General features: G+C 33.7%; 3 protein-coding genes across 4 annotated transcripts; all 3 read left to right on the top strand.

Annotated features, from left to right (window-relative positions):
- The first annotated feature begins 501 nt into the window (after nt 1-501).
- On the top strand, nt 502-2,967 carry LOC144557936 (uncharacterized). Its single transcript, XM_078306609.1, has 3 exons — nt 502-650; nt 1,432-1,724; nt 2,440-2,967. Exons 2-3 carry the CDS (start codon nt 1,460-1,462, stop codon nt 2,718-2,720), a joined length of 546 nt encoding a protein of 181 aa, XP_078162735.1. The 5' UTR covers nt 502-650; nt 1,432-1,459; the 3' UTR covers nt 2,721-2,967.
- A 12,093-nt stretch (nt 2,968-15,060) lies between these two features.
- LOC144566020 (uncharacterized) lies at nt 15,061-15,992 on the top strand. Its single transcript, XM_078315880.1, has 2 exons — nt 15,061-15,409; nt 15,531-15,992. Exons 1-2 carry the CDS (start codon nt 15,122-15,124, stop codon nt 15,810-15,812), a joined length of 570 nt encoding a protein of 189 aa, XP_078172006.1. The 5' UTR covers nt 15,061-15,121; the 3' UTR covers nt 15,813-15,992.
- Nucleotides 15,993-16,528: 536 nt separating this feature from the next.
- LOC144557922 (FtsJ-like methyltransferase family protein) lies at nt 16,529-18,607 on the top strand. Of its 2 annotated transcripts, none has more exons than XM_078306590.1 (5): nt 16,529-16,652; nt 16,768-16,917; nt 17,111-17,212; nt 17,683-17,938; nt 18,099-18,607. In XM_078306590.1, exons 1-5 carry the CDS (start codon nt 16,572-16,574, stop codon nt 18,206-18,208), a joined length of 699 nt encoding a protein of 232 aa, XP_078162716.1. In that variant the 5' UTR covers nt 16,529-16,571; the 3' UTR covers nt 18,209-18,607. The 2 variants fall into 2 exon arrangements, with proteins under 2 accessions (XP_078162716.1, XP_078162724.1); XM_078306598.1 differs by having other exon boundaries at nt 16,536-16,652; nt 16,783-16,917.
- The last annotated feature ends 7,430 nt before the right edge of the window (nt 18,608-26,037 follow it).

Here is a 26,037-nt window from a genome sequence, read left to right as displayed (position 1 = left end):
ATGCATGAACAAAACCGCATTTTAAAACACTAGTCTTATGTATTAGCATCTCTACGGGTACAAACTGTTGATTTGTTAATACAAAAATACGGTGAAGGTTTTTTACCAAAAAATAGTATTATTACTTTCATTTGAATCAATATTTGACTTTTTTTCCTAAATAAATAAAAGTACGGAAAGCAGGAGAATTGTGATGCGAGAGTCGGTGAGATAGAAGCAGATTGCGTACGAATTTCCTGGGATAATTTGTATTATCTTCGTATCCTCTCCAGTCTCATCTCTGTACCCATTATTATAAGCTTATAGCATTGACTTGATAATTTATGGGTGCATGGGGAAAGGGAGACCTCCGGTAATAGAAAACTGGAGGGAAGAAAAACAAAGCTTAGATATTAAGCGATTCCCAATCCATTCACATTCACATGGGAAACGCGTGTTATTATTTTAATGATTGTATCAAGATAGAAGGAAACGCGTGTTAATCATATATTCATTAATTTATCTCTCTCTCTCTCACTGCCTATGCCTTAAATAAATAAATATAAATCACAAGGATAACTTCCCCGCCTATCTCTATCTCTATCTCTATCTCTATCAAAAAAAAAATAAAACTCCCTCTCGTGTTGTCCGATCGAATCTCGAAATTCCGGGTAATTAATTATCAAAATCTCTCTTTATTTCTTCCTTCAATTCAATGTACGTTGTATTGAATTTGTTTGATTTGTTCATTCGATTTTGAATGCATTCATTCGTTCAAAAAATCATGTATGTGCACTGTGTTGTGTACACCCAATCCAATAATTAAAAGATAGCATAGAATGAAACAAAGAAATCGTGCGTAAATGGTTGGTAATAATTGTATTAGACAGAATGCATTGCAAGCTTGTTTGAAATTGTTGAAATTGAAACCCCTCCCCTGTTGGAACTTGGAAGGGCCAGGGCCGGGTAGCTCAACCTCAACTGCCTTAGTTATCCACCATTAATTCATTGTGCTTTGTGCACCACCAAATCTCATCTGATTTTTTATTCCTAATTAAATCTACCCTTCCATTCCGTGACTCTGTCTGTCTGTCTGTCTGTCTGTCCGGTTAACACCTGATGAAATCTTATTTATTTAATGCAAAGGAAAGATTCAACGCAACGCGCGTATGCCTCAAATGCTCTGTATGTCTGCAATGCAAGATATAACCCAATAGCCCTACGCCAAAATACCCAAAATGCTCTTCTTGTATTCCTCATTTCATAGGAGGAAATGGATTTGGAATGAAGATAATTTTGGGTACTATCTAATAAATTTGCTAACTGAGGAGAACTGAACTGATATATATATATATATATTCTTGTTTAAGATAATTTGCAGTTTAGTCGTTTTCCTCCCCGAATTGTTGCAAAAATTGATCATCTAAATTGTTTCACTTCTTTCCTCTGCAGTAATTTAACAGAACAAGACAAAAAAAAAATGGGAGGCGGAAAGGATAACCATAGTGATAAGGGGTACCCATACGGGTACCCGGGTGGATACCCACCTCCGCCCGGGGCGTACCTGCCTCCACAAGCCTATCCGTCTGCTCCAGGTGGGTACCCGCCTCAAGGGTATCCTCCCCAAGGGTACCCGCCACAAGGGTACCCACCTTCCGGGTACGGATATCCACCGGCTGGATACCCGCCTTCACATGGTGGCTATCCTTCTGCTCATTACCCAGGAGCTGGTTCATCTCATTCTGGTATGTTGAAATATACTTGTTCTAATAATTCTAATTTTTTTTTTTTTTTTTGTTATTTTGGATTGTTGCAGTCAGTATTTTTTAATTTTGTTTTTTTATGGGTTGTTGGTATTATCTAATAACAGAATTATTTTATCGCGTAATAAATAAAAACTGCCTGATTCATCATTAAATTTCTGCATCACTACCTATGAAGTGCTGCTGGCATATCATTGCACAATGTTTGAATTGTAGCATCATTTCGGAAATTAGCCTAATTAACTGTTGAGAACTAAAGTTGCAAAGAGTTCAGGTGTTCATTTTGCAAAATGGCTATTTAAGAACACAATGTTTTTGCAACAAATGCATAGTACTTGAGTATATATATTTTTAAACGAGCTTTGAAATTATTAAAAAAAAAGATGGTCGACTCAAAATGTTTACAAGTACGGACCTCACTGGGTATGCATGCTTGATCTTTATATACAGAGATAATTTAGTATCATAGTATTTTCATCCTCTTCAATTTCTATTTGGAGTAACTTTTATGGGAATTATTGAGAGATGCAAGTCAATTCATAATGCCAAATTAAAAAATAATTTGGAGTCCCTCTGTTTAATTACCGTGTAGATGGTATATATCTAATTCTGAGTACAAAGGCTATATTTTATTTATTGCTACATGCATTTTGACATCACGATCTAGCTAAATTCCAACCAAAACATTGCCACTCAGGTCATGGGCCTGGCATGGGAACACTTCTAGCTGGAGGTGCGGCGGCAGCAGCTGCTGCATATGGGGCTCACCAGTTGTCACATGGGCACCATGGCATGCACGGCCATGGAATGCACGGCCATGGCATGTATGGCCACCACGGCTATGGCCACCATGGAAAATTCAAGCACGGCAAGTTCAAACACCACCATGGTTTTGGTGGGAAGCACGGGTTCTTTGGCGGTAAGCATCGGTATGGTGGGAAGCACGGATTTTTTGGCAAACACAAGAGATGGAAGTGATCTCTTTCTGTACTAGAGGTCAGGTTTGGTTTGAGCTAAAATACTAATCAATTATAAACTGGTAATAAGGCCCATTTGAATTGGGCATTGTATTTGGTATTATATATATGTTAGCTATGTGGTGTGGGGGGAAATTTAACTTAAAATTAAGGTTATTATTGTGATTTTTGGGCCTTGGTAATGCCTAACTTGAATGAGATGGAGATCGATTCCACTCTTGACCATTATATTAATTTACTAGCAAATTATATACATATGGTGATTAAATTGCACCTTCAAAATGTATGTAAATAAGATTTGTAATATCATAGGGGAATTAAGGGGAGTGTACATAAATAACAGACTTGTGTGTTATTTTTAGCGCCTTTTTTTTGTACTAAAAGAATAATTGTATGATTCGCCTAGTGTTGGCATGGTAGACTACTATATTTTTTTTTCTTTAAAGATAACATATTGAAAGAAACAAAAAAGAAAAAAAAATAGAACCAAATTCTCATAGCCATAAAATCTCGGTGGTACTGGTGAACCTCTTTTCATGTTTTCAAATCAAATTTCTAATCGTTGCTGTTTCTGGATTGAGGATGGTTGGGATTATTTCTCATCAGCGTTGGAAAAAGAAAATTGAAATGATAAAAAACTAGCGGACCAAAAGTGATGTTGAAAAATAGAATTATAATTGTATAATACAACATGGAAAATACCCACCATCACTAAAAATAACATGAAAATTAATTTCAGGTGGGTTTTTAATGCTTAAAAGTTTAGCAAATTATTAAAAAATATTTGGGCTTACTATACTATATAAGTATATATATAGCACTGATATGAATCAGCGATGCGATGTATATAATCCGGATGTTCAAAGTACGAGTGCATATCCTCTGAGATATCTCAACTTTTGCGTGACCGACGTGTCCGGTGCCTATTCGGGGGTGATGTAGTGGGTCAGTATTATGTGTGCTTCCAGATTTGTGCAGAACGTATTTAAATAGTTGGGAGTTTCGATAAAGTCATGCAAAGTTTGAGATATCTCAGAGGATACGAATTCGCTAAAGTACCTACTTTTTCGTTCAAAATTAAGGCTAAATTAAAATCTTGTACAATTTAAATTGATAAAATCCCATGTATTGAGTCAACAATTTTTTTTAACTCGGTAGAAATATTTTATATATTTCTTACGTTAGAATTTTTTTTTTTTCCTGGTACTCATGATAGACCAAATAAATAAATAAATAAAAGAAACAGAGGGAGTGAGACAGAGAGAAGCCTGAGAACACATTAAGGCAATGTCAAATTGATTTGATGCTTTCCCGATGAAAAAAGAGGGATCTATATTTATTTTTTAATATTTATTTGAACCAATGATTTGATGAAGACATGAGTTGATTACTTGCAAGAAAATTTCTCATAGCATTAACACTAGGAAATGTCTCCTCTTCAACTCTCTTTCTATGCAATAAGATCGATGTGGTGCAGGTCTCTCTCTCTCTCTCTCTATAGTAAGTGCCTAGATGCATGCAGATCCAGATAGAAAGGGGTTGAAATGAGATGAGATGAGATGAGATGAGATGAGATGAGGTGGGGGGTCCAGAACCGCTACATTGTCAATGGCCAACTTGTAAGAGATTGATTGATAAATGATAAATGTAGCTAGCTAGTAGCTCATTTTTTTTTTTTTAGAAAAGAAATAAAATTGGCTTAAAATTGACGCGGTTTATTATAATTTTTTTTTTAAAAAGGCATCAATATATACACATTATGCAAATGTGACGAGCGAAATAGCATGAAAATATATTTTGCTGTAATTTGGTGTGATTCTCAAATTAAAGAACTCTAAGGAACCGTATATGCGATTCCTTATAAGACATTTTCAAAGGAATTGTTTCTTTTGGGTAGGGCTGGCAAAAAAATTCGAGGTTCGTGATTCAATTCGGATTTGATTCGGGTTTAATTTGAGTTTAATTCGATTCGAAATGGGTCTGAATTGAAACGAACCAAACCAGGTTCGGTTCGGAATTAATTCAAACCAAACTCAAACCTAGCATGGTTCGATCGAAATAGGTTCGTGATTTTTTTGTGGTTCGAATCTCATAAAATCACCGGCCATCCATTTACCTGATGAAATTAAAATCCAAGATAGAGAGTCATAATTTAACTTAGCCGACACTTCATCGCTCTCAAATCTCAATAATCTAGTTCTCTCTCCACCTCTTCCTAACCCACTCTCCCTCGAGCTCTAAAATCTAGCCGACGTTCTCGGCGACTGGCTGTCTCTTCGGCTGTCACTTCTCTCTCCGGCCTAAATGACTGTCTCTCCTCTCTCTTCGGTCATCTCTCATAGTTCATACCAGGAAAGCCGTCTCTGATGTATTTTTTCATGAACAATTTTTCAACTTAAAAACACTTATTTCATAGTTCATACTGGTAAAAGGAAGCCATGTGAATTTTGTCCCGCGAGAAAAAATTAATGTATAAACTACCGGTATAACTAGAGCTGCTAAAAAATAATTTAGTTCGTGATTCGATTCGGGTTCGATTTGAAAAATGTGTAGTTCGCAATTAATTCGATTTGAAATGGGTTCGGTTCGAAACGAATCAAACCAGATTCAGTTCGAAATTAATTCAAACCAAACTCAAACCTAAGATAAGTTCAGTTCGGTTCGATTCGTTGCCACCCCTACTTTTGGGTCATTCAAAAAAGTTTCACCATATTTTTAATTTTAAGAAAATGTTATTTCTATTTTAAAAATAGAAAAGGATTGCTACTAGCTAAGCTAGGATCATTAGTGCCTTGTATCATTGCTCGCATAGCATAGCTAGCTAGGTTAAAAACGTTTTCAAATTTGTCAAAATCAAAGAAAAGCTGCCTACTTGATACCTATCTACCTTTAGCTAGCTATTGATCATTCATGACTCTTCTAGAGTTCTAGTTTTGTACCTATCTGTTATATATATGTTATTCCCAAATTTCAGGTAGGCAATCGTATATCCCTATCAAATACGTACGTATTTCGTATTGATATATCGCCTATGATAGATTTTTGTATTTTATTATAAATCATTTGATTGATTTATGGATCTAGCTAACTATCAACAATACACATATTACACACACACACACATATATATATATATGAACCTGCTACGGTGCTACGCGTAGTATAGAGGGTCTCCGTGCAACGGCTCAATATTCGACTTTTCAAAATCCTAACTGTCGATTCGAACTGTTCATCTTGTTCTCCATATTAATATGTGTTTGGAGACCAAATTTTACATTGTTTTGAAATTTGTTTACTATTTTTTTAGATTTATTGAAAATTGTTGTTTTTTTATGGTCCAGATTTGTTGAAAACAGCAATTTTCAATAAATCTAAAAAATAGTAAAAAAATTCCAAAAAATGTAAAATTTGGTCTCCAAACACATATTAATATGGAGAACAAGATGAATGGTTCGGATCGACCGTTAGGATTTTAAAAAGTCGAATATTGAGCCGTTGCACGAAGAACCTCTATGCTACGCGTAGCATGCTAGCATATTCCTATATATATATATATATATATATATATATATATATATAAAGAGAGAGAGAGAGAGAGAGAGAGAGTTGGGCTAAAATGAGCCATGACTTATTGCGCGTTGGTGAGCTATGGCTCATTTTACTCATTTTGAAAATTCAAACAACCGATCCGAACCGTTCATATTGTTCTCCATATTGAAATGTGCTTGGAAACCAAATTTTACATTTTTTGGAATTTTTTTACTATTTATTAAGCAGCTTTGAAAAAATCGCTGATCCAATGGTCCAGAAAATTTTACTATTTTTATTGTTCACAGCAAAACAATAATTTTCAAAATTGCTTAATAAATAGTAAAAAAATTTCAAAAAATGTAAAATTTGGTCTCCAAGCACATTTCAATATGGATTAAACATCTAACGGTTCAGATCGGTCATTTGGACTTTCAAAATGAAAATACGGCGTGGAGTACAAACGCTTGGTGAGCCATGGCTCACCCAAGTCAACCTCTATATATATATATAGAGAGAGAGAGAGTGACTAATATGCATTCGGTAGCATATGGGTCGAAATGCATACGTTCCAAATTTGAAATTTCAAAATCCAAAAAGTCTTTCTGAACCGTTCATCTTGTTTCCATATTAATATGTGCTTGGAGACCAAATTTTATATTTTTCTGAATTTTTTTACTATTTATTAAGCCACTTTCAAAATTGTTGATCCAACGGTAGCTTAACAAAATAGTAAAATCAGCAACCACCGTTGGATCAGCAATTTTCAAAGTGGCTTAATAAATAGTAAAAAAATTCAGAAAAATGTAAAATTTCATCTCCAAGCACATATTAATATGACAAACAAGATGAACGGTTCAGATCGACTTTTTAGATTTTGAAATTTCAAATTTGGAACGTATGCATTTCAACCCATATGCTACCGAATGCATATTAGTCACACTCTCTTCCTCTCTCTCTCTCTCTCTCTATATATATATATATATATAAGCAAAACTAGGGTGTGATGTGCTCACCAAGAGGGATTGGTGAGCACATCTCCAAAAGGCTATCGGATTGACTTCGAACTACAAATCTAAACCGTTAAAATCCAAGTACTTCATGAGTGGCCCTAGCTCCTCATTTTGATGTTTGGATAATTTTACCTTCTATTGGCAAATCTGGGGGTATCCTTTTTGGAGGAGATAGTAATAAAATTGAGATAGTCTCCCATAGTTTACATACATTCTGTATAGATATTCACATGATTAATAAAACTGACCAAACTGAATGGTAATATACCATCATCTATGGTCCTACATGCATCTTAAGAAAGAGCTATGGGTCGAATTAGACCAAATTAGGGCAGGTGTGAATAAGCATTGGATTCTTAGTGGAGACTTCAATGTTATTCGAAATATTACTGAAAAATCTGGCACCAATCTAGACCTCAAGATAAGTAGGATGTTCAACCATTTTATTAACAAGCATAATTTAGTAGAGCATAAACTCACTACTAGAAAATTTACATGGGCCAGTGGTCAGAATTTTGCCTTGCTAGATAGATTTTTTACAACTCTTGATTGGGACCAAAGATGATAGTGTGGTGATAGACCTCTGCAAAAATGGGTCAGACCACTGCCCCTTACTTATGCAAGTAGTAAAACAACCCCCTAATAAGTCCTCTATATTTAGATTTGATCCTCTTTGGTTAGACCAAGCTGACTTTTGTACTTTGATAGTGAAATGGTGGAATGAGTATCCCCTTAACCATACAGACCTTGCTAAAAGTTGGAATAAAAAATTAGGTTTTATAAGAAGGAAAATTAAAGGTTGGGCAAAGAATTATTATGGCCAAAAAAGAAGAGATAAATAAAATCTTCTTGACAGGATTAAGGCTTTAGACATCCTTTCTGAAACTAGAGATTTGATACCATCTGAATTAGAGGAATACACTACCCTCAAAGCACAGTTAGAACAGATGTACTTAGATCAGGAACTCTATTGGAAACAGAGGTCCAAACAGAGATGGTTAGAGGAAGGAGACATGAATACTAAGTATTTCCACGTTGTAGCCAATCATAGGAAAAAGAAAAATACAATCAAGTACCTTAATATTGATAATGTCCCTACTCACTCTATAGAGGACATTAAACAACATACCACAAACTATTATAAACAAATTCTAGAAACTGAAGGGATTAAGTATGCATCTCTAGGACCCTCTTTTTGGGAGGAAACTGATAAAGTAACTCCCCAAGAGAATACCACTCTAACACTTCCCTTTTCTTTAAACGAGATTAAGACAGCTCTTTTTGCTTGTGAACCTAATGGGGCTCCAGGCCCTGATGGTTTTTCTTTCAAATTTTATCAATTTTTTTGGGACCTAGTACAACATGACATATCCCTCCTTTGTACCAGTTTCTATCATAATACCTTAGATTTGCATAAACTTAATAAATCTATTATCTGTCTTATTCCCAAATAACAAAATGCAGCAATCATTAACAAATTTAGACACATTAGTCTAGTTAATTGCATTTTCAAACTTCTTTCCAAGATACTTACACATAGATTAGAACATATCATGACTATGATTATTGATGATAGTCAATCAGCTTTTCTCCCTAACAGATACATTTTAGACAATGTTGTCCTTAGTCAGGAATTAATACATTATACTAAGCACAATAAACACAATGGACTAGTTATCAAAGTTGATTTTGAAAAAGCTTACGACAAAATTCATTGGAGATATATCCTAGAGGTTATGTCCAGTAAAGGATTTAGCCCTCTCTGGATTTCCTGGATTCACAAATGGTTAATTAGCTCACAATCATGTATCAATATAAATGGAGACCTAACCCCTTATTTCTATTTTAAACGAGGGGTTAGGCAAGGAGATCCCCTCTCTCCATATCTTTTTATTCTAGCTGCAGATGTACTTAGTCGAATTTTTCAAAAAGGTAAAGATGCTCATTTGTTGCAAGGACTAGGACCTAATTGCTTTAACAATTCCAACATAACCAACTGTCATTATGCGGATGATACCATTCTTTTTTTAGCAGCTAACCATGATGTCATTGTGGCTGCCTGGTGGGCTATGCAAGCCTTTGAGGCAGTGTCCGGGATTAGAATAAACTTAGACAAAAATGAAATGTATGCAATTAATACTCCTATTTTAGATGACTTAGCTCTTTCCTTCCAATGTAAAACTGTCTCTTTCCCCATGAAATATCTTGGAGTTCCCCTCCATGATTCTAAGCTTAGTGTTCAAGATTGGCAATTCCTTATTGCTAAACTAGACAAAAAGTTACAAAATTAGAAGGGGCAACTTCTTTCAATATGAGGGAGACATACCTTATTCAACTCTGTTTTATCTGTTGTACCTCTATATGCTTTATTCCTTTACAAATTACCTTCTACAGTGTTGAAATTGATAGATCGCATTAGATGTATGTTTCTATGGCAAGGTATAGAGAAATCTAGAAAGAAGTATGCTCTGGTTAAATGGTCAGTTGTTTGTCTTTCCAAAATCTATGGAGGCTTGGGAATATTAGATTTACGAGATATGAATATAGTCTTACTGATCAAATGGTGGTGGAAATATACTGATCCTACCTACCATAGTAAATGGAAAACTCTAATTAGTTATTTGTACAATGGTTCCCACCCCCACCCCCTTATCTCACCATTTTGGAAAGAAATTAAAAAATTAGCGTATATCGGCCAACATAGCATCCAATACATGAAAGATATGTATTTTAAAAGTTATCATTTTTTGTAATGATTTATGTATTGTTCATGATTTTGAATATTATTATTATATATTCATGTTCCTTGAGATTAATATGTTATATTTTAGAAGTGTTCAAGAAGATGCACTTGGTCTTGAACCAAAGAACTCTTAAAAATGAGAAACATATAATCCTAAAAATATGTTCACAATCATGGTAATTAAAAATGAACATTAATTACCAAGGAAGATTGTCATGTAGATTAAAGTACATTGAAGTTCTATAAATGTTGATAAAGGATTATCATTTAATTACATGAATATATAAAAATGTGTATTTTATATATTGAACATGACCTAAATGAATGTAACATTATATGGATTGTGTTTTGTGTCATTAATGTTTTCATTGTGTCTTTAGAATCTTAGATATGAGATGTGTATGTTTTTCACATGAGAAGTATATAATGTGATTATTATTTAAATACTATCTTATGATAGGAATAAAATAGTAGTTCGTTCTGTACAACTTGTGCGGGAGAAATCTATATGTTAATATTATCATTGTCCCTCAATTTGAGTAATGATATTACTGGGCCCCTTGGTAAAGTGGAATTATATCGCATGCAATATAACTGATGTAGTTATAATTATAATTCACTTGAGAGACCAAGAAAACGAATATACTGCAAAAATGACACGATCCTATTTTGCATATTATTCATAATATTATGTGACAAGGATAGACACGAAATTAGTGGATTGAGTAAATGATTACTATGTCGTTTGGATAACTATAATGTAATGATAGAACCTATTATAGTCAATAATATAAAGTTTTATATTATTGCCAATATGACATAGATCATCTATACGATCACACTAACTGAAGAGAAACAATATTTTACATTTCATAGTGATGTATAAGATAAAATACATGAGATGAAATGCTAAAATAAAATGTCATAATATGACATGCTTAGATCATAAATAAATTTGTGAAATTATGCAAATATTATTTGGTATAATGTTTGAATACATTATAAAAATAATAGAGACATTGAATAATAGAATAATATGACTAATATTATTTGTTCATAAATTAATTTATTAAACCAACCATAAAATGAGATTAAAGAGAGCATGAGATGGCTAAACAAGGCTAGTGGCATTTGTGTAATTGATTCAAACCTTACACAAAGGGTTGCCCTAACCCTTGCCTATTTAAGGGGGGGGGGGGGCTCATTTGGGTGAAAAATATGCTAATTTTCTGCCTATAACCCTTGCCAAAATCAACCCCTTTGAGCAGCCACGTTTTTCCTTTCTCCTTGACCGAAAGTTGAGAAGTTTGCTCTCTCATCTTCTCTTGTTAGGTTTAGCCATCAAGAAATCAAATATTTTTGTTGATTTAAAGATCAAGAGGTGGTTGTATCTAAGCCTTGAACTCTACATCCATCTATCTAAGAGGTGTGGTAGTTCGTTGTTTAGGTTCAAGGTGAACCGAGAGGTGCTTCCAAGAGAACGGCGGTTCCAATCTATCGAGAAGGAAAATCGATTTTCCTCTAACAAGAGATTTGACAATCTCTTTAGGTATGAATTCTTATCTCATCTTATGTGAGAAATAAATTTATTTAATTTTATTTGAAGCACATGAGATGGTAGAAGAATTTATTTAACGTAATATTGCTTCCAATTGTCAGACAAATGAGATCAGTTGTGTAATGAGTTAAAAAATTTAATTTTTTACCCTCTTGACATACACATGAAATTCCTACAATACACTCCAGGGCGACAGTCCAATGTCAAGTTCTGGACTGACATAAGCTACTGAGATGAGCTACCGGAGCTTAAACAAAGCAATGGTTCTATGTGCCAGCCCTAACCCTATCTGAAACGCTTTTCCAGATAGGAAGGTATCCCCAATTATATGCACGATGTAGTTCCAAAGATATTTTGTTTATCACAGTCATTCATTCTCAGGGTCATGCAATGACTTTTACAGATGTTATGTCAGAAGTCTGTCTATTAGAATGGACTCACAACCTTCATACAATTAGCCAATTTTCTTTCACTCATGATTTTGACAAATTGTCATGGAGATGGACTACTACAGGACACTTTAGTGTCCGATCTCTTTATCAATTTCTCAATTGTACATGGGTTTTGGTTGAACAACCTTTAGTTTGATGGTCTTTAGCTATTCCTCATAAAATAAAAATCTTCATGTGGTTGACTTTTAGAAATAGGATTCTCACCAAAACAAATCTTAGCAAGAAATGGTGGATAGGTAGTACACAATGTGTGTTTTGTCACCAAGGAGAAACAACCAATCATCTCTTCTAACATTACCCTTTGATTAAACAAATCTGGTATTTTGGGAAAAAACCAATTGTATTACCAAAACTGGAGTACTTTGAAAGATGTGTTTAATTTGCTTTATCACTGTCCAAAATAGAAAGACATGCATTTTTAGTTGTTTTTAGTACCACCTGTTGGACTATTTGGAAGCACAGAAATGAGGTGTGCTTTCAACAAATACAACCCAAAACTGCACGAAGTTTAATATTTCTAATTATTTCTCTGGTACTTTATTGGATAGGTCACTCTAAGACCAGGAAGGAAGTGCATGAAGAAACCTGTGATTGGATTCCAAGGGAAGATATCATGGATGCCATTCCTTTGCGTGTGATTCTGCCAGGAGAAGAGGATGCCATCTCCTTTTAGCCAGTCGAAGACTCCTCATCTGACTGCTGACTCTAATACCAGTGCTTTTGAGATACTTAACAGTCCTAAACGTTTCTGTTACATATGGTTGTGTTATGTGATTTGTCTTGTGGTTTGTCTTGGCTGTACCTTTTTTGTGGTTCCAGGCAGGTTGACCTGATCCTCCGTTTTTTTGTTCTAGCTATAGTTGATAAGTATGTGTCATAGAGAGTATCTGGTCTCTCTGGGCCTCATGCCTGAACAGTAATTGTGTGTTTCGTTTTGTTATTAAATGAAACTGGGCCTCGGCCTTTTAACCAAAAAAAAAAGTACTTCATGAGTGATGTATGTGCATGTAAATTTTTTAAAGTTTTGAATTCATTTAGTACATGGTCAAGCGGTCAAAAAATGATGAAAAAATAATACATAAAACAATTAAAAAGTTAACTTATAAAAATTTTATTATTTTGACCGCTTGACCATATACTAAATGAATTCGAAACTTTAAAAAATTTACATGCACATACATCACTCATGAAGTACTTGGATTTCAACAGTTTAGATTCGTAGTTCGAAGTCAATCTGATAGTCTTTTGGAGGTGTGCTCACCAATCCCTCTTGGTGAGCACATCACACCCTAGTTTTTCTCTCTCTCTCTCTATATATATATATATATAGAGAGAGAGAGAGAGAGAATGGCTAAGCTCAAATCGTTTGTTCTTGGACTCAGGAACAAACGACTCGGTTATCTAATTTTCAAAGTTCAAACAGCCGATTCAAACCGTTAGATGTTTAATCTATATTAAAATGTGCTTGGAGACAATTTTATATTTTTTGAAATTTTTTTACTATTTATTAAGATGGTTTGAAAGTCGCTGTTTTTTTATGGTGCAGAATTTTAATAAAAACAGCGATTTTCAAACCATTTTAATAAATAGTAAAAAAATTTCAAAAAATATAAAATTTTGTCTTTTTAAAACTTCCGTGCAACGGATCAATATTCGACTTTTCAAAATTCTTACGGTCGATCCGTACCGTTCATATTGTTCTCCATATTAATTAATATGTGTTTGGATATAATGATATATGCATCGATCAATGGTTGTTCATGTTGAGGCTTATGCCTAACATGCAATAACTATAACTAAGAAAGTTATGAAGTCAAGCAGTTGACCTATATAGGTTTGACCTAATGGCAGAAGCAATATATCCTCCGTGTTGACTGTTTGAGCACTTTCGGTTGGTGCGATTATAATGGCCTACAACCTACACCTGCTGTGCACAGTATTTCCTCGATCCGTAGCACTATATATACTATAGTATACTTATCTTTCTTTTTCCAATTACCATAATTATTTTATTTATTTTATTTTTCAGGTAACATATATATATATACACACACATTGCCAAGACTTGTAATTAATTAAAATTGCTGTAAACCACCTCAGGCTCAGTCCTGATCAGTAGCAATAAGGCATTGTCAGACTCCCATTATCAACTGCGCGCTTTTTAAACCACATGATCATTATATATATGTGGGATCGATATAGTATTTTATTATTATTATTATTATTATTATTATTATTATTATTATTATTATTATTATTATTTTGAAGTTACGATAGCTTCATTCTTTTTCTAGGTCAAATTCGCCAATCATTCGTTCGAGAGAAATGAAATGAACCCTCTGTCACAGGTCAGCGCTTATTTATTATTTATGCTAAAAAGATAAATCAGCTGATCGAATGGGTGTAAATATAAGGAGAACAAACGGATATTTGTGCATAGTATATAATAATGTAATTTTATGGAAAGTTGACTTCTTCACCTTCTGCATAGCTTCATTTATAGTAATTTTATGACAAGTTAATTATGTAAAGCAATTTAATGAAGAAATAAAAAATAAAAATAAAAACGAGCCATTGATGGAAGAAATTCAGGTTTTAATTAGGTAGAGACAATTCTCTGAAATTAAACAAGTACATAATGGAAAAGTAAATTGTGATGCATGCTTCTAAATTTAATTTAAATATTTAGAAGAAAAAAAAAAACAGTAAACTACTTACCAGTAACAAGTATGCAAAGAATCCCTGACCATGATAGGCCTCTGTTAAGTTTCTCAAAATAAAATAATTAAAAAAAGTATATATTATATAAAGAAAGAAATAAAATGCAGGTAGGTGGTAACATGTCTAATATCACTGATGTACATCAGGTTGATTTTAATAAAGGTGTTGAAGCTAGAAACTAGAAAGAAAGAAGCAGATTGCATAACTTGTGGGGCCCACTACGGTCAACGATCCTTTTACTTTTACATTTACATTTGCATTTTTATTTTTATATTTCTTAATTTGTATATATATAGGCATATTATATTAGTTTGGTTTCACAGTTGTCTCTTAATACCTGAACTGATCACGACGCAGAGGCCAAGTTAATTTGAGTTACAACTTACAATGTTTCAATCATTTCCTTCTTCTTCTTCAACAAATTACCAGAGCTCCTCTTCTTCTAATAATGTGTATGATCTTCCTTCATATTTTGCTTCCTACTCACATCTCCAACTACAAACACACACAAAACAAATGCAAGGCCATGAAGCCGAAGTAGCAGCGGCGGTAGAAGCAGCAGCAGCAGCAGCTGCGGGCGGGCAAGCTAGCCGGTACAGCCCTGAGGAGCGGAAGGAACGTATTGAGAGGTATCGCAGCAAGAGGAACCTCCGAAATTTCCAAAAGAAAATCACCGTCAGTACTTAATTAATTAATTGCTTCTCTTCTCTTTATTAATTTATTCTAATTAATGCAATCTGCTAACAGAACAGTTAGTACGTAATTAATTCTCTTTAATTGTACTTGTTTTTTGCAGTATGAATGCAGAAAGACATTGGCTGACAGTCGACCGCGAGTAAGGGGACGTTTTGCTAAAAATGCCGAGACGGAATCGGAGACAGATACTGCGGAGAGCAGCAACGGAAGCTACTACAGCCAGGGCAATAATGGCAATGCAGATCATGCCTGGTGGCACATGGAACCAGACCTCATCACACAAGATCAATTCCAAGCTCAGAGCCAGAGCCAGAGCCTCGACGCCTACTACGACGAAGACCTGTGGGCCCACCTTGTCAGCGACTTCTCTGCTAATATCTGAATTAATTAATATTTCTTAGTTTACTATAATTAATCCACAGTTTTTTCTTTCCTTTCCTTTTTTTTTATTTTTTATAATTAATTAAGTGTGTATTTGTGGACTAATGGTGACTTTGGTTGTGGAATTTTGATTGATGTAATCAAAGTAGAAGATATAAATGATAAATGTTGCGTTGTCTGAATTAAAATAGTCAAGTATCATAAATTAATCCCTTAATTTTGCATTGATTGATATCGATCGACTATATGGTATATCAGGTTTATTTAATGGTTGATTAATTGTGTGCGGTAGGTATACATCTGGCATTCGATCTCATTCTGGGTCTCTCCATCCATCTGTCCATTTTTCTTTTTTTCTAAAAGAGGAAGCACATAGCACATGCATCAGGATCAGGTCAATTTTGTACGCTATTTTTGGTCATTTTAATTTTTAAGAGATAAGATCACGACTATACTATATACGATCTTATGAAACTTTAATAACATTAATTAATTATGTTGTTTCATGCAACCTGTCGTACTTATCTGATATAATTTCCATACTTTTATTGACGAAATGAACACATCTATCTAAAATTCTAAACAGTTGAGTTGAGCCTTCTAAAAATGTTCGGTGAGGTGAGGTGAGGCCCGAGGGGAATATAATGGGCCTTGGGCTTGAGAGTGGGCTTTGGGCCTTGGGTATGTTAATTAATTAGATAAATGGTGAAGTGAAGTGTGAAGTGTGAAGCGCAGTTGAAGAAAGAAGGTTGAAAGGGAAATGAGTGGCGGCGTGGGGTCGCCGGATTTCTTCTACCGAGAGGCGCTGCGGCTGGGTTATGTCGCCAGATCAGCCTTCAAGGTTAGTCTAACACCTGTAACTAATTAAGTAATGACCTTCTCTTTCGATCTCTCCCTTAGAGTGCTCTCCCTCTTTTTTACAAGATTTTCTCTTTGTTTGTTTTTTTACAATTAAGCTCATTCAAATTCAGAAGCAGTTCAATCCCATCACCCCCGGCGCCTCCGTCCTTGACCTCGGCTGCGCCCCCGGCGCTTGGCTTCAGGTCTCTTGTCAAAACCTCGGTCCCTTGGAGAGAGGTGGAGCCGTCGTTGGCATCGATATAAAGGTTGCTTTGCCACCATATCTAAAACATTGTTTAATTACTTACTTCCAGTCCTTGCCAACATGTTCAAAAATGGATTTCAGATTAGTAGACTAGTATTAGTATTACGTAGGTCACACAAATGAAACAACTTGTTAAGTTCCATACAATCTTTTTAGTGCTTGTTTGTCTCATTTCGATTTTGGTTGGAGACCAGGAGGTGAAGGTGCCTTCTTCACACTGTGATTCCAGAGTGAGAACCGTATGTGCTGATGTGATGTCTCTCCTAAAGGACCGTGCTAGAGCTCTCTCTCCTCAGGTACCATCTTTCATCAATTCCCTTTAGCTGAATATTTCACAAATTATTTCTGTAAATGCTCTGTCAGTAGTGAATTTTTTTGGTGTTTTGGTTTAGTAATGTGGTATGGTACCAAGCACTCAAACATTGTCAACTGTCATTGTCTTCTTTTACTTTTCCATCTCCTTTTTTTCCAATATTTGTTTTTTTTTTTTTTTGTTATATTATTGCTTTGAATTTGTATGCATTTTCTTCTGATACAAGAATATTAAAAGAAATTACCAAGATCAAAGATGGTATTATTTCATTATTTGGTTATACTTGTTCATGGAATCATCAACAACTCTTTAACTCTTTGTTAAGTAAAAAAACAAGAAGAAGAAGAAGAAGAAGAAGGGTGATCAAGTAGCTTGTAAAGCCAGTTAGTTCAGATTTCAGAAAAGATTATAGAACTGTACTGTTATCTTTTTATCTTTATCATTTTTTGTCAGGGGAGAGGCTTCTCAGTGATTCTGTCAGACATGTGTCCATCAGTATCAGGGATTACAACAAAAGATGCCGCTCGATCTTGCGAGCTTGGTGTGCGTGCTCTCTCATTGGCTGTTGGCAAGATAAGCACTGCTGATTCTGACGACTCAGGGCTCGAGCAGTTTCTTAGTGCTACAGAGCCTGATGAAGATGAGGCTGGTGTCCTCAGACGTGGTGGCAACCTTGTAATTAAGTTATTAGAGAATGAAGATGTGCCAGGTTGGTACCCAATTATCATATATTGCGAACATACAGAATTTATGTTCTTGGACCAGTTTCTTACCAACTGGTACAATGTTTATTGTAATCTATTTTATATATTAAATTATTTTATTATCTGCTACTGCTAGTATTGATTTGTTGATTTGCAATGTTGCAGCTTTTGGGAAATTCTGTAAACCAAGGTTCAAAAAGGTATCAAGGTTGAGGCCTAAGGCTACGAGGTCTAGCTCAAGGGAGATTTATCTAATATGCCAAGGACTGAAATAGCATATTAATTTTGATATAGGATTTGTTCCGTGCCATTAGCAAAATGGAATTCAGACCCACTGCAACACCTGACTGAGTAGAATGAGTCTTGAGTCGTCAGTTTTAATCAGGCACGAATCTCAAAACAGAACGCCCTATATCTAAATAGGGCACCGTTTTATTTTGGCCCGCTGTGAGTACTGTGTCTGTACTCAGTCTGGTACCTGAAGGGATACGGACTCAGCAAAACGGGTGTTACAGTTTTTGTGGTATCTTGGATTTATAGATTTATTGAATTCAGTTTTAGTTTGTGGGTTGTAGTAAAATGGTGTACATTATGAGTTGCTAAACAAGTTTTAGGTTGCAATATTGACCTTGTGGTTTTTAATTTTACCTGTATGGTTTAAAGTTCTTTAATTTGGTTATAGTGTCAAACTTTAATTAAAAATCATCGTTTATTGTATTCCTAATTTTCTAGTGGCGTTTGGTAGAAAGTTTTGAAAAATGAGACAACGATTAGAGAAGAGATGACTAATATTAAGGAGAAAGGGAAACGATGGTACTTTTGTAATTAAAAGTGAAAGAACTTGAATTTTGCTTGATTTATAAATATTAAGCCAGTGCTGCCGGTCTAATTAGTTATATGTAGATATTTATATGCATTTCTTTTTAGCATGGAGCCTATAGGGCTAAATATTTTTAACATTTACTTTCTTCGTGTCAATTAAATTCCCATTAAAGAAATTTATTGCATCCGTCCTAGTTATAATTGTTTCATTAATATAAAACGCAAATTGTTCCAATATGGTTGGAAAAGAAAAGTAACTCTCTTACGACATAATTTTTCTAGAATGTTTGGAATGGTAATGTGTACACAAATAATATTTTTGTTATTACAAATAACTAGAACAACTAAATGTTGGAATAACTATTATTTAAAAGTGTGAAGAGAGAAAACAATGTGTTAATTTTTTTTTAAGATTTTCGTCAACACAGTTTCGAAATAACAAAATTGACATCACTATGCTATCTCCACGTCTTCGTTTGAGATATACTTACCTATCTTTTCTCTTAATTATAATCTTGTTAAATTCTTTTTCTGTTACAATTATTCACTATTTTAAATGTATAATTTAAACAATATTTTTACTAATTAGAACAATACTATTTTTATACTAGTATGAAAATTATTATTCTTTTCTCTATATTTATTTTTAATTTTTAATTTCACTATTTTAAATATTTTAACTTTCATCTAAACATGTATATGACAATAATAAAAAGGAGAGTTTTTTCGTTTGATTCAATAACAAATTTGAAAAGTTTCGCAAGAACTGTAAAGCGGTAATTTTTAAAAAATCTTAAAACTGTTAAATTAAAGATTGGGAGTTTTTGAGTATTTTTCATCTCTTTGCAGCATCCGGGAAACTTTTTAAATAATTAAGCATTTTTATTGAGACTCAATTTGACAAAGTATAATAGTTACAATTAATTGAAATTATAAAACTCTTTTATCTGTCGCAGTTAGGGGTGGCAAAAAAATTTGTACTTCGTGTTCGATTTGAGTTTGATTTGAGTTTAGTTCGATTTGAAATTACTTCGTTCTGAAATAAATTAAACCAGTTCAATTTGAATCTTATTCAAATCAAACTCAAACTGGATATAATTCGTTCGAAATTGATTCGCGAACTATTTAGGTTCAAATCTCAAATAATACAGCTAATGGATTCAACCATTAATCTTTAATAATGCATGAACCAAACTTATATCACAACTCAAAATTGTTAATATAATGGTAACTTATAATTAGGAAAATGTTTTAGCAGCGTAACAAATTAACAATGAAATAAGGTCCATTTGACTAAGTCCATGCCGTGATTTTAATTAATCCAGCAGTGTAAAAGGTAAAAAAATCTTGAACTGGTCCATAATCCATTAGTGTGAATTCGTGAAAGGTAAAAGAAAACCGTGTGAATTTTGTTTCGCGAGAAGAAAACTAATGCATAAACTATCGGTATTGTTGGGTTTTGGACAGTTCAAACCCATTTAATTAGCTCAGTTTTGACAGTTCAAATCGATTCATTAGCTTTGTGCTTAAGCTGCGGAATGACCGTAGAACAAAAAATTTCTACGGCCAACTTAAGCTTAGGATCTACTCCCGTAATTGATTTCTAAAACATTAAATTTATTTAACAAACTAAATATATTAATATAACATATTTATACCTTGTTTCCAAATTCAAATTGGAAAGTAGACCGAGCGAGAAGAGCGACATCGAGAATGACTCGTCTCGGAGCATCAGACGTCTGATGCCTCTATCGGTTATCCACCAAGACTAACCGGAGAGCGATTTATTTCTTTTGCCAGAAATACCGTAAACTGCAAAATTCTGCAAAAACACTATTCACGAGGAAAAAATCAATTATGAAGTAGATCTGTAAATAGGATTAAATGGATCTTCTTGATTCATTTAATTCGTAGCTTAAGGTAGATGTAAAAATTTTGCTTTACTCTTTCCGCACCTTAAGCAAATAAATGGGTTTGAACCGTCAAAACCCCAACATACTTAATTAATGGGTTTGAACCGTCAAAACCCAACAAAGACATGCATGGGTAAGATTTTTTTTTGCTACCTTATTGGGTATAGGTATGGATAAGGATTTTTTTCGTTAGATAAACGGGTATGGGTACGGATAAATGTTATTTCATACCCGTTGGGTAACCGGTAATTATATAAAATAAATTATATCATAAGAATAATATTATGCTAAATATTTTACTTTTTTATTTGAATGTTAATTTATTATTTAGTTAAGAAATTAAATTTATTAGAAGTGATAATTGTGCTTTTATTTTTTTTTCATAGTAAAAAACTATTACTTAGAATTAATTGTATATTTATATTTTAATTTTATATTAGTAATTGTGATTTGTATATATATGATATGATATGTTTTGATAATTTATTTATAAAAATAATAAAATTATTATATTTGTATTATTCGTTATTCGTCTATTACCGTTTTATTATCTGTATCTTAATGGATATGGATAGAGTAGATAGAGTAGAGTAAGAAAAATTATTAACGAATATAAATAAAGTATGAATAAGATAAATTCTTAATATTCAATATAAAGTATAAATAAGATAAATTCTTAATGAATTGAATATGGATATGAAAATAATTTCACCGACACCTCTGATACGGTTTGATTCGTTGCCACCCCTTGTCGCAGTCTACTTTTGCGCCACACCTGTCATATCTCTTCGACACTTGTCACAGCTATTTACCACGAGTCGACAGTAGGACAAATTTTTTTTTTTTTTTTTTTTTGTGTCGTCTCCAATACAACCAAGCGTACAGGTACAGCATCACAAACAATATAAAACATACTAGTGGTAGACTAGTAGTAGCACTTGTTTTTCATTAATTAAATTAATCACTATGAGGTCCCATCGATCTCTAAATTTCTCTCTGGTGTGGCCATGTTTAAACCTGGCCAATTTGATCTTCTATGCTCAGTTGTGTATCTGCCTAGCTAATTAACATAGATGTTGCTGCTTATTGGGTCTACTTCATGTGCGATATTTAAAAAAAGAAAAAGAAAATAGAAAATAGAAAGGAAACAGAACAGCTGTAAAGTAAGAGGTGTGGAGAACTAATTTGGAAGGCGCCAGAAAGGAAAGGAACACCAAGCAGCTTCTGGTGGTGTCTATCCCGCTTCCACTGCTTAATTGCTTCACAAAAAGCAAAACATTTCTGGAGTGCTCCATGAATATTAATATAAATATATAATATACATATAAAACTGTGCCTTTATGTTTCAGAGGATTATGTTTATGTAGCAAGGAGAAACTTTTGGTAGTGTTCTCTATTACAACTCAACTTCTGGTAGTGATATTCTTCTTGTAGAGAGAGAGAGAGAGAGAGAGAGAGAGAGAGAGAGATGGAGAGTTGGGATGTGAGAGGAACAGAGGGATGGGAGACACCGAGGCGTGCTGAGTGCCAGATCCCGGCAGTGCTGCCATGTCCCCCGCCGCCTAAAAAGAAACCGGTTTCGGTGGTGGCAACAAGCAGCAAGGTCCCGCCGAAGAGTGGATACTTTGAGCCGCCTGACCTAGAACTAGAACTGTTATTCATGGCAGTGCCAAGGCGAGGCACTTAATTATGCTTGAATATTATTGATCTCAATTCTCAACTAGCTAGCTAGTTAGTCAACTAAGTAACATCATTTGGATTTTAATTAATTAATGTCAAAGAATTAATTAAACTGATCAGTAGATGAATGATCCATATATATATATGTATTTTGTATTAAACTAGCTAGTTTAGTACCTTGTAAATGCTAGGTAGGCCGGGATTAGGCGTTTAGCGCAGCTCCATGCATGCATGTCATAGGTAAATTAATTAAGAGGAAAAATTAATGTGATATCAATATCATCGATCACAGCTAGCTTTTGGGTTTTTGGCTCCTTAATTGGTTATTGTTGTTGTTGTTTTGTATCTTTTGCTATATATGACGATCGATCGATCGATCGATGTAAATTATATCGAACGGGTCATGCGGCCTACAACACAATTGAGCCCCAATTAAGCAAGGCCTGAATTAAAGGGGCTTGCTAGAATTGAGTGGCAGCCCTGCATCCCTGTAATAAAGGCCCAAACAGCGCGGGTGTAAGACTGTAAGTGTAACATGCAACACAACGTGGATCTCCAGACAACAAGTGCTATATATACTTTTCTGGTAGATTTCTTCAAATAAAAAATAAAAAATATATCGAATTCGATCGTAACGTAGCATCAGCATCTACTAGCTATCTAGCTAGCCTTCAAACAAAATATAAGTTCCAAAACATCCCAATCAAATGACCAATAACCATTAATTCTTTGGTTGGTCCTTTTTTAATTTTTGGAATTTCGTGTTGGTAGTGTATGTATCAATGTATGGTTCTTTCATCCGGATTTTGCGGCTGACAAGAAGAGTACTGAAAAAGCGCGCGTGATTTCCAAAATTTACAAGTGAAATTATTAAGTGATCACTTAGATCTGTCTTCTGCCTTCTGCCTTCTGCCTTCTGCCTTCTGCCTTCTGCCTTCTGCCTTCTGGTATATATAATATATGTCAGTCAGTGTACTGTACTGTGTATCAAACTGATCTTTAACAAAATTTAACGCAAGTAGCTAGTGTGTAGTTTTGACTTTTGACCGGGTATTCAAGTAGTCCCCACGACAACACAACGTGGCAACAACTATATATCATTAATTATGATATTAATTAATTATCGCCACAGAATTCTAATATAATATATATGCTTCTATGATCCATTATATATTTAGGTCAACCAAACCAACTATTGAATGCTTTCCCAAATGATATATATATGAGACCTCTCCGACTCCACTTATATGAGACCTTTCCATTCCAACTTGGGACTTCCGAACGAATCCATATCCTCTCAGGTATATATCCTATCATGCATGCATGTATGTAGCGTTGTGGCCTATGCAAAATGCCAACTACATATATATATATATATATACACTTTCAAATAATCATGAAAAATTAAGTTTTACATTTTACAAACTAATTCATTGTACTTTACATCTATTAAAAACATATTTTGTTTATTAAACGAGAAGAAATTAAGAGAATTAATATATATGTAAGTCTCTGATCAGTATATATATATAAATGAGGAGGTGAAAACATAAACAAACAAATATGTAACTAAATTAATTAATAATGTGTCATTATTGAGAGCAACGGTTTAAATATAGTGTTTATCACGTCATAGCAAAACGGCTAAAATAACAGCGCTATGTCCATATTGCGCCGTTATAGCTCACCATAACTTTTATGGTCTGAAAATGCTATAGCGGTGCTATAACGCGCTAGTTAGAACCCTGATTAAGAGGCCAAAAAAACTTAACCTGGCCTCCATACTTTATACAAAACATTTTTAATTAATAGCCTCTATACTTTTTAAAATAGTAAGCATAGATTATAATTATAGTATAATGTTTAAATTCACATTAATTTCTGACTCCTAAAAAAATAGTTTAATTTCTGACGAGCGCAGCTCTTGGGTGTGTACACTGTACACGTACTGTCAGGATTTCACAAGATTTAAACCCTTAAAAGATTACTAGTATCATACCCGTGCATTGCAACGGGGACATATTATAAGAAAAATATATATCAATGAGAATAATAATTATCTAAAATTAAGACACATGTTAATAGAAAATTTATATGATTCTGTATTTTTAATAAATCGTGAACTCTGATAACAATTTGATGATATGATGATTCTTTATTTTTAAGTAACAATGATATCAAATAATTGCTCGATTCGAATCTAATATCAAATATCATACACCAATTCAATATCGACATATAATGATATCAAAAAACATAAATAAAAAGTGTTATCGTGTGTATGTATAGGATATACACACACACACATATTATAAGAGAAATATATATTCACACACACGTTCAAATTTATATTCTTCTTTGTTTTCAATTTATATTTTTCTCCTTCTTTGTTTTCAATTTAGAATACACACACACACACACACACATATTGATATATTATATATTGGAAATATATTCTAAATTGCCCACAGGCCACAACAATATGTATAGAAGCAAAGAAAGAGAAATAAGGAAAAAAAAAATTCATTGTGATCTATATAGAAATGAAGAAGAAGTAAGGAAACAAAGAAATAAAAAGATAGAAGGTGGAGTCTTCTTAATTGAAGAGGAAAAATATGGAAACAAAGAAATAAGGAAATAGATAAATATATCGCTAAATTTCATATTTGTTCAATTTTAATTGTAATGTATTGTGTGGCAGCACATGTGGTGAGTATGTTTTTAACTAAATTTAGACTTCTATACATAAATCAGATGTATTTAATCAAAAGAAGACAAATTATGTAATTGGAGGGCTGAAATCAAAACCGAAGTTTCATCTTTCAATCGTAGCCTTTGGCGGATCGGACACCCAGCGTGCTTAATAATAGAATGGAGATAATAAGTCCTTAATTAAGCCGATCGATAACTACTGGTACTGTACACACACACACATATATACAATATATAGTATATATATACTAATCTGATGTTCCAATTTGTCATGGTCTTTTAATTGCTTTTTAATTTCATTTTATCATTTTTTTTCTTTATTTAAGCCCTTGGGGTAAGTTATATATTTTATATAATCGGGTAAATTAAATGACAGATGGGCAATTAACTTGTCTCGAATTGTTTTATTTTTTATGAAAATCTCAACATGAGCACCAATATTGAGAAGAAAAAAAATGGTTGGATTATTTTTTTTTTTTTTAAACTTGGTAGTAGCTATCAAGGTTCGTGAGGGGGAATCGAACTCTTGACCTTTGGGTATAACAACTCTACGACATTTTTCTAGCCAATTGTGCTACCTCTCCTTTCTCAATGATTGGATTATATATGTGTACTACCGATGCTATATATATATTATGAAGCAAATTGAACGGCTCCTCTCCTTCTGTTGTGTGCAGTTGAGCAACAATTAATTAATTGCACTAGAATAATATATAGACTGATGGTACATATCCAACCAATCACAAACAACTGCTGATATATATATAGTATCAAAAACTATAAACCACAGTTGAGCACTGTTTTGCTAAGTGCTACCAGCATATAATATATATATATATATATATAATACAGTAATAATATACCCCCTCCCTTCCACTATCAGCAATAATGTAGCAAGTGCATGCTCACATATATAATTAATTATTCAAGTACCATTTCCATCACTGTCCCTAGCTAGCTATCACTATTTTCATTAT

Source organism: Carex rostrata, chromosome 1, assembly GCF_964058835.1.
Source record: "Carex rostrata chromosome 1, lpCarRost1.2, whole genome shotgun sequence".
Taxonomy (NCBI): domain Eukaryota; kingdom Viridiplantae; phylum Streptophyta; class Magnoliopsida; order Poales; family Cyperaceae; genus Carex; species Carex rostrata.
This window is presented reverse-complemented; position numbering and strand designations above follow the sequence as displayed.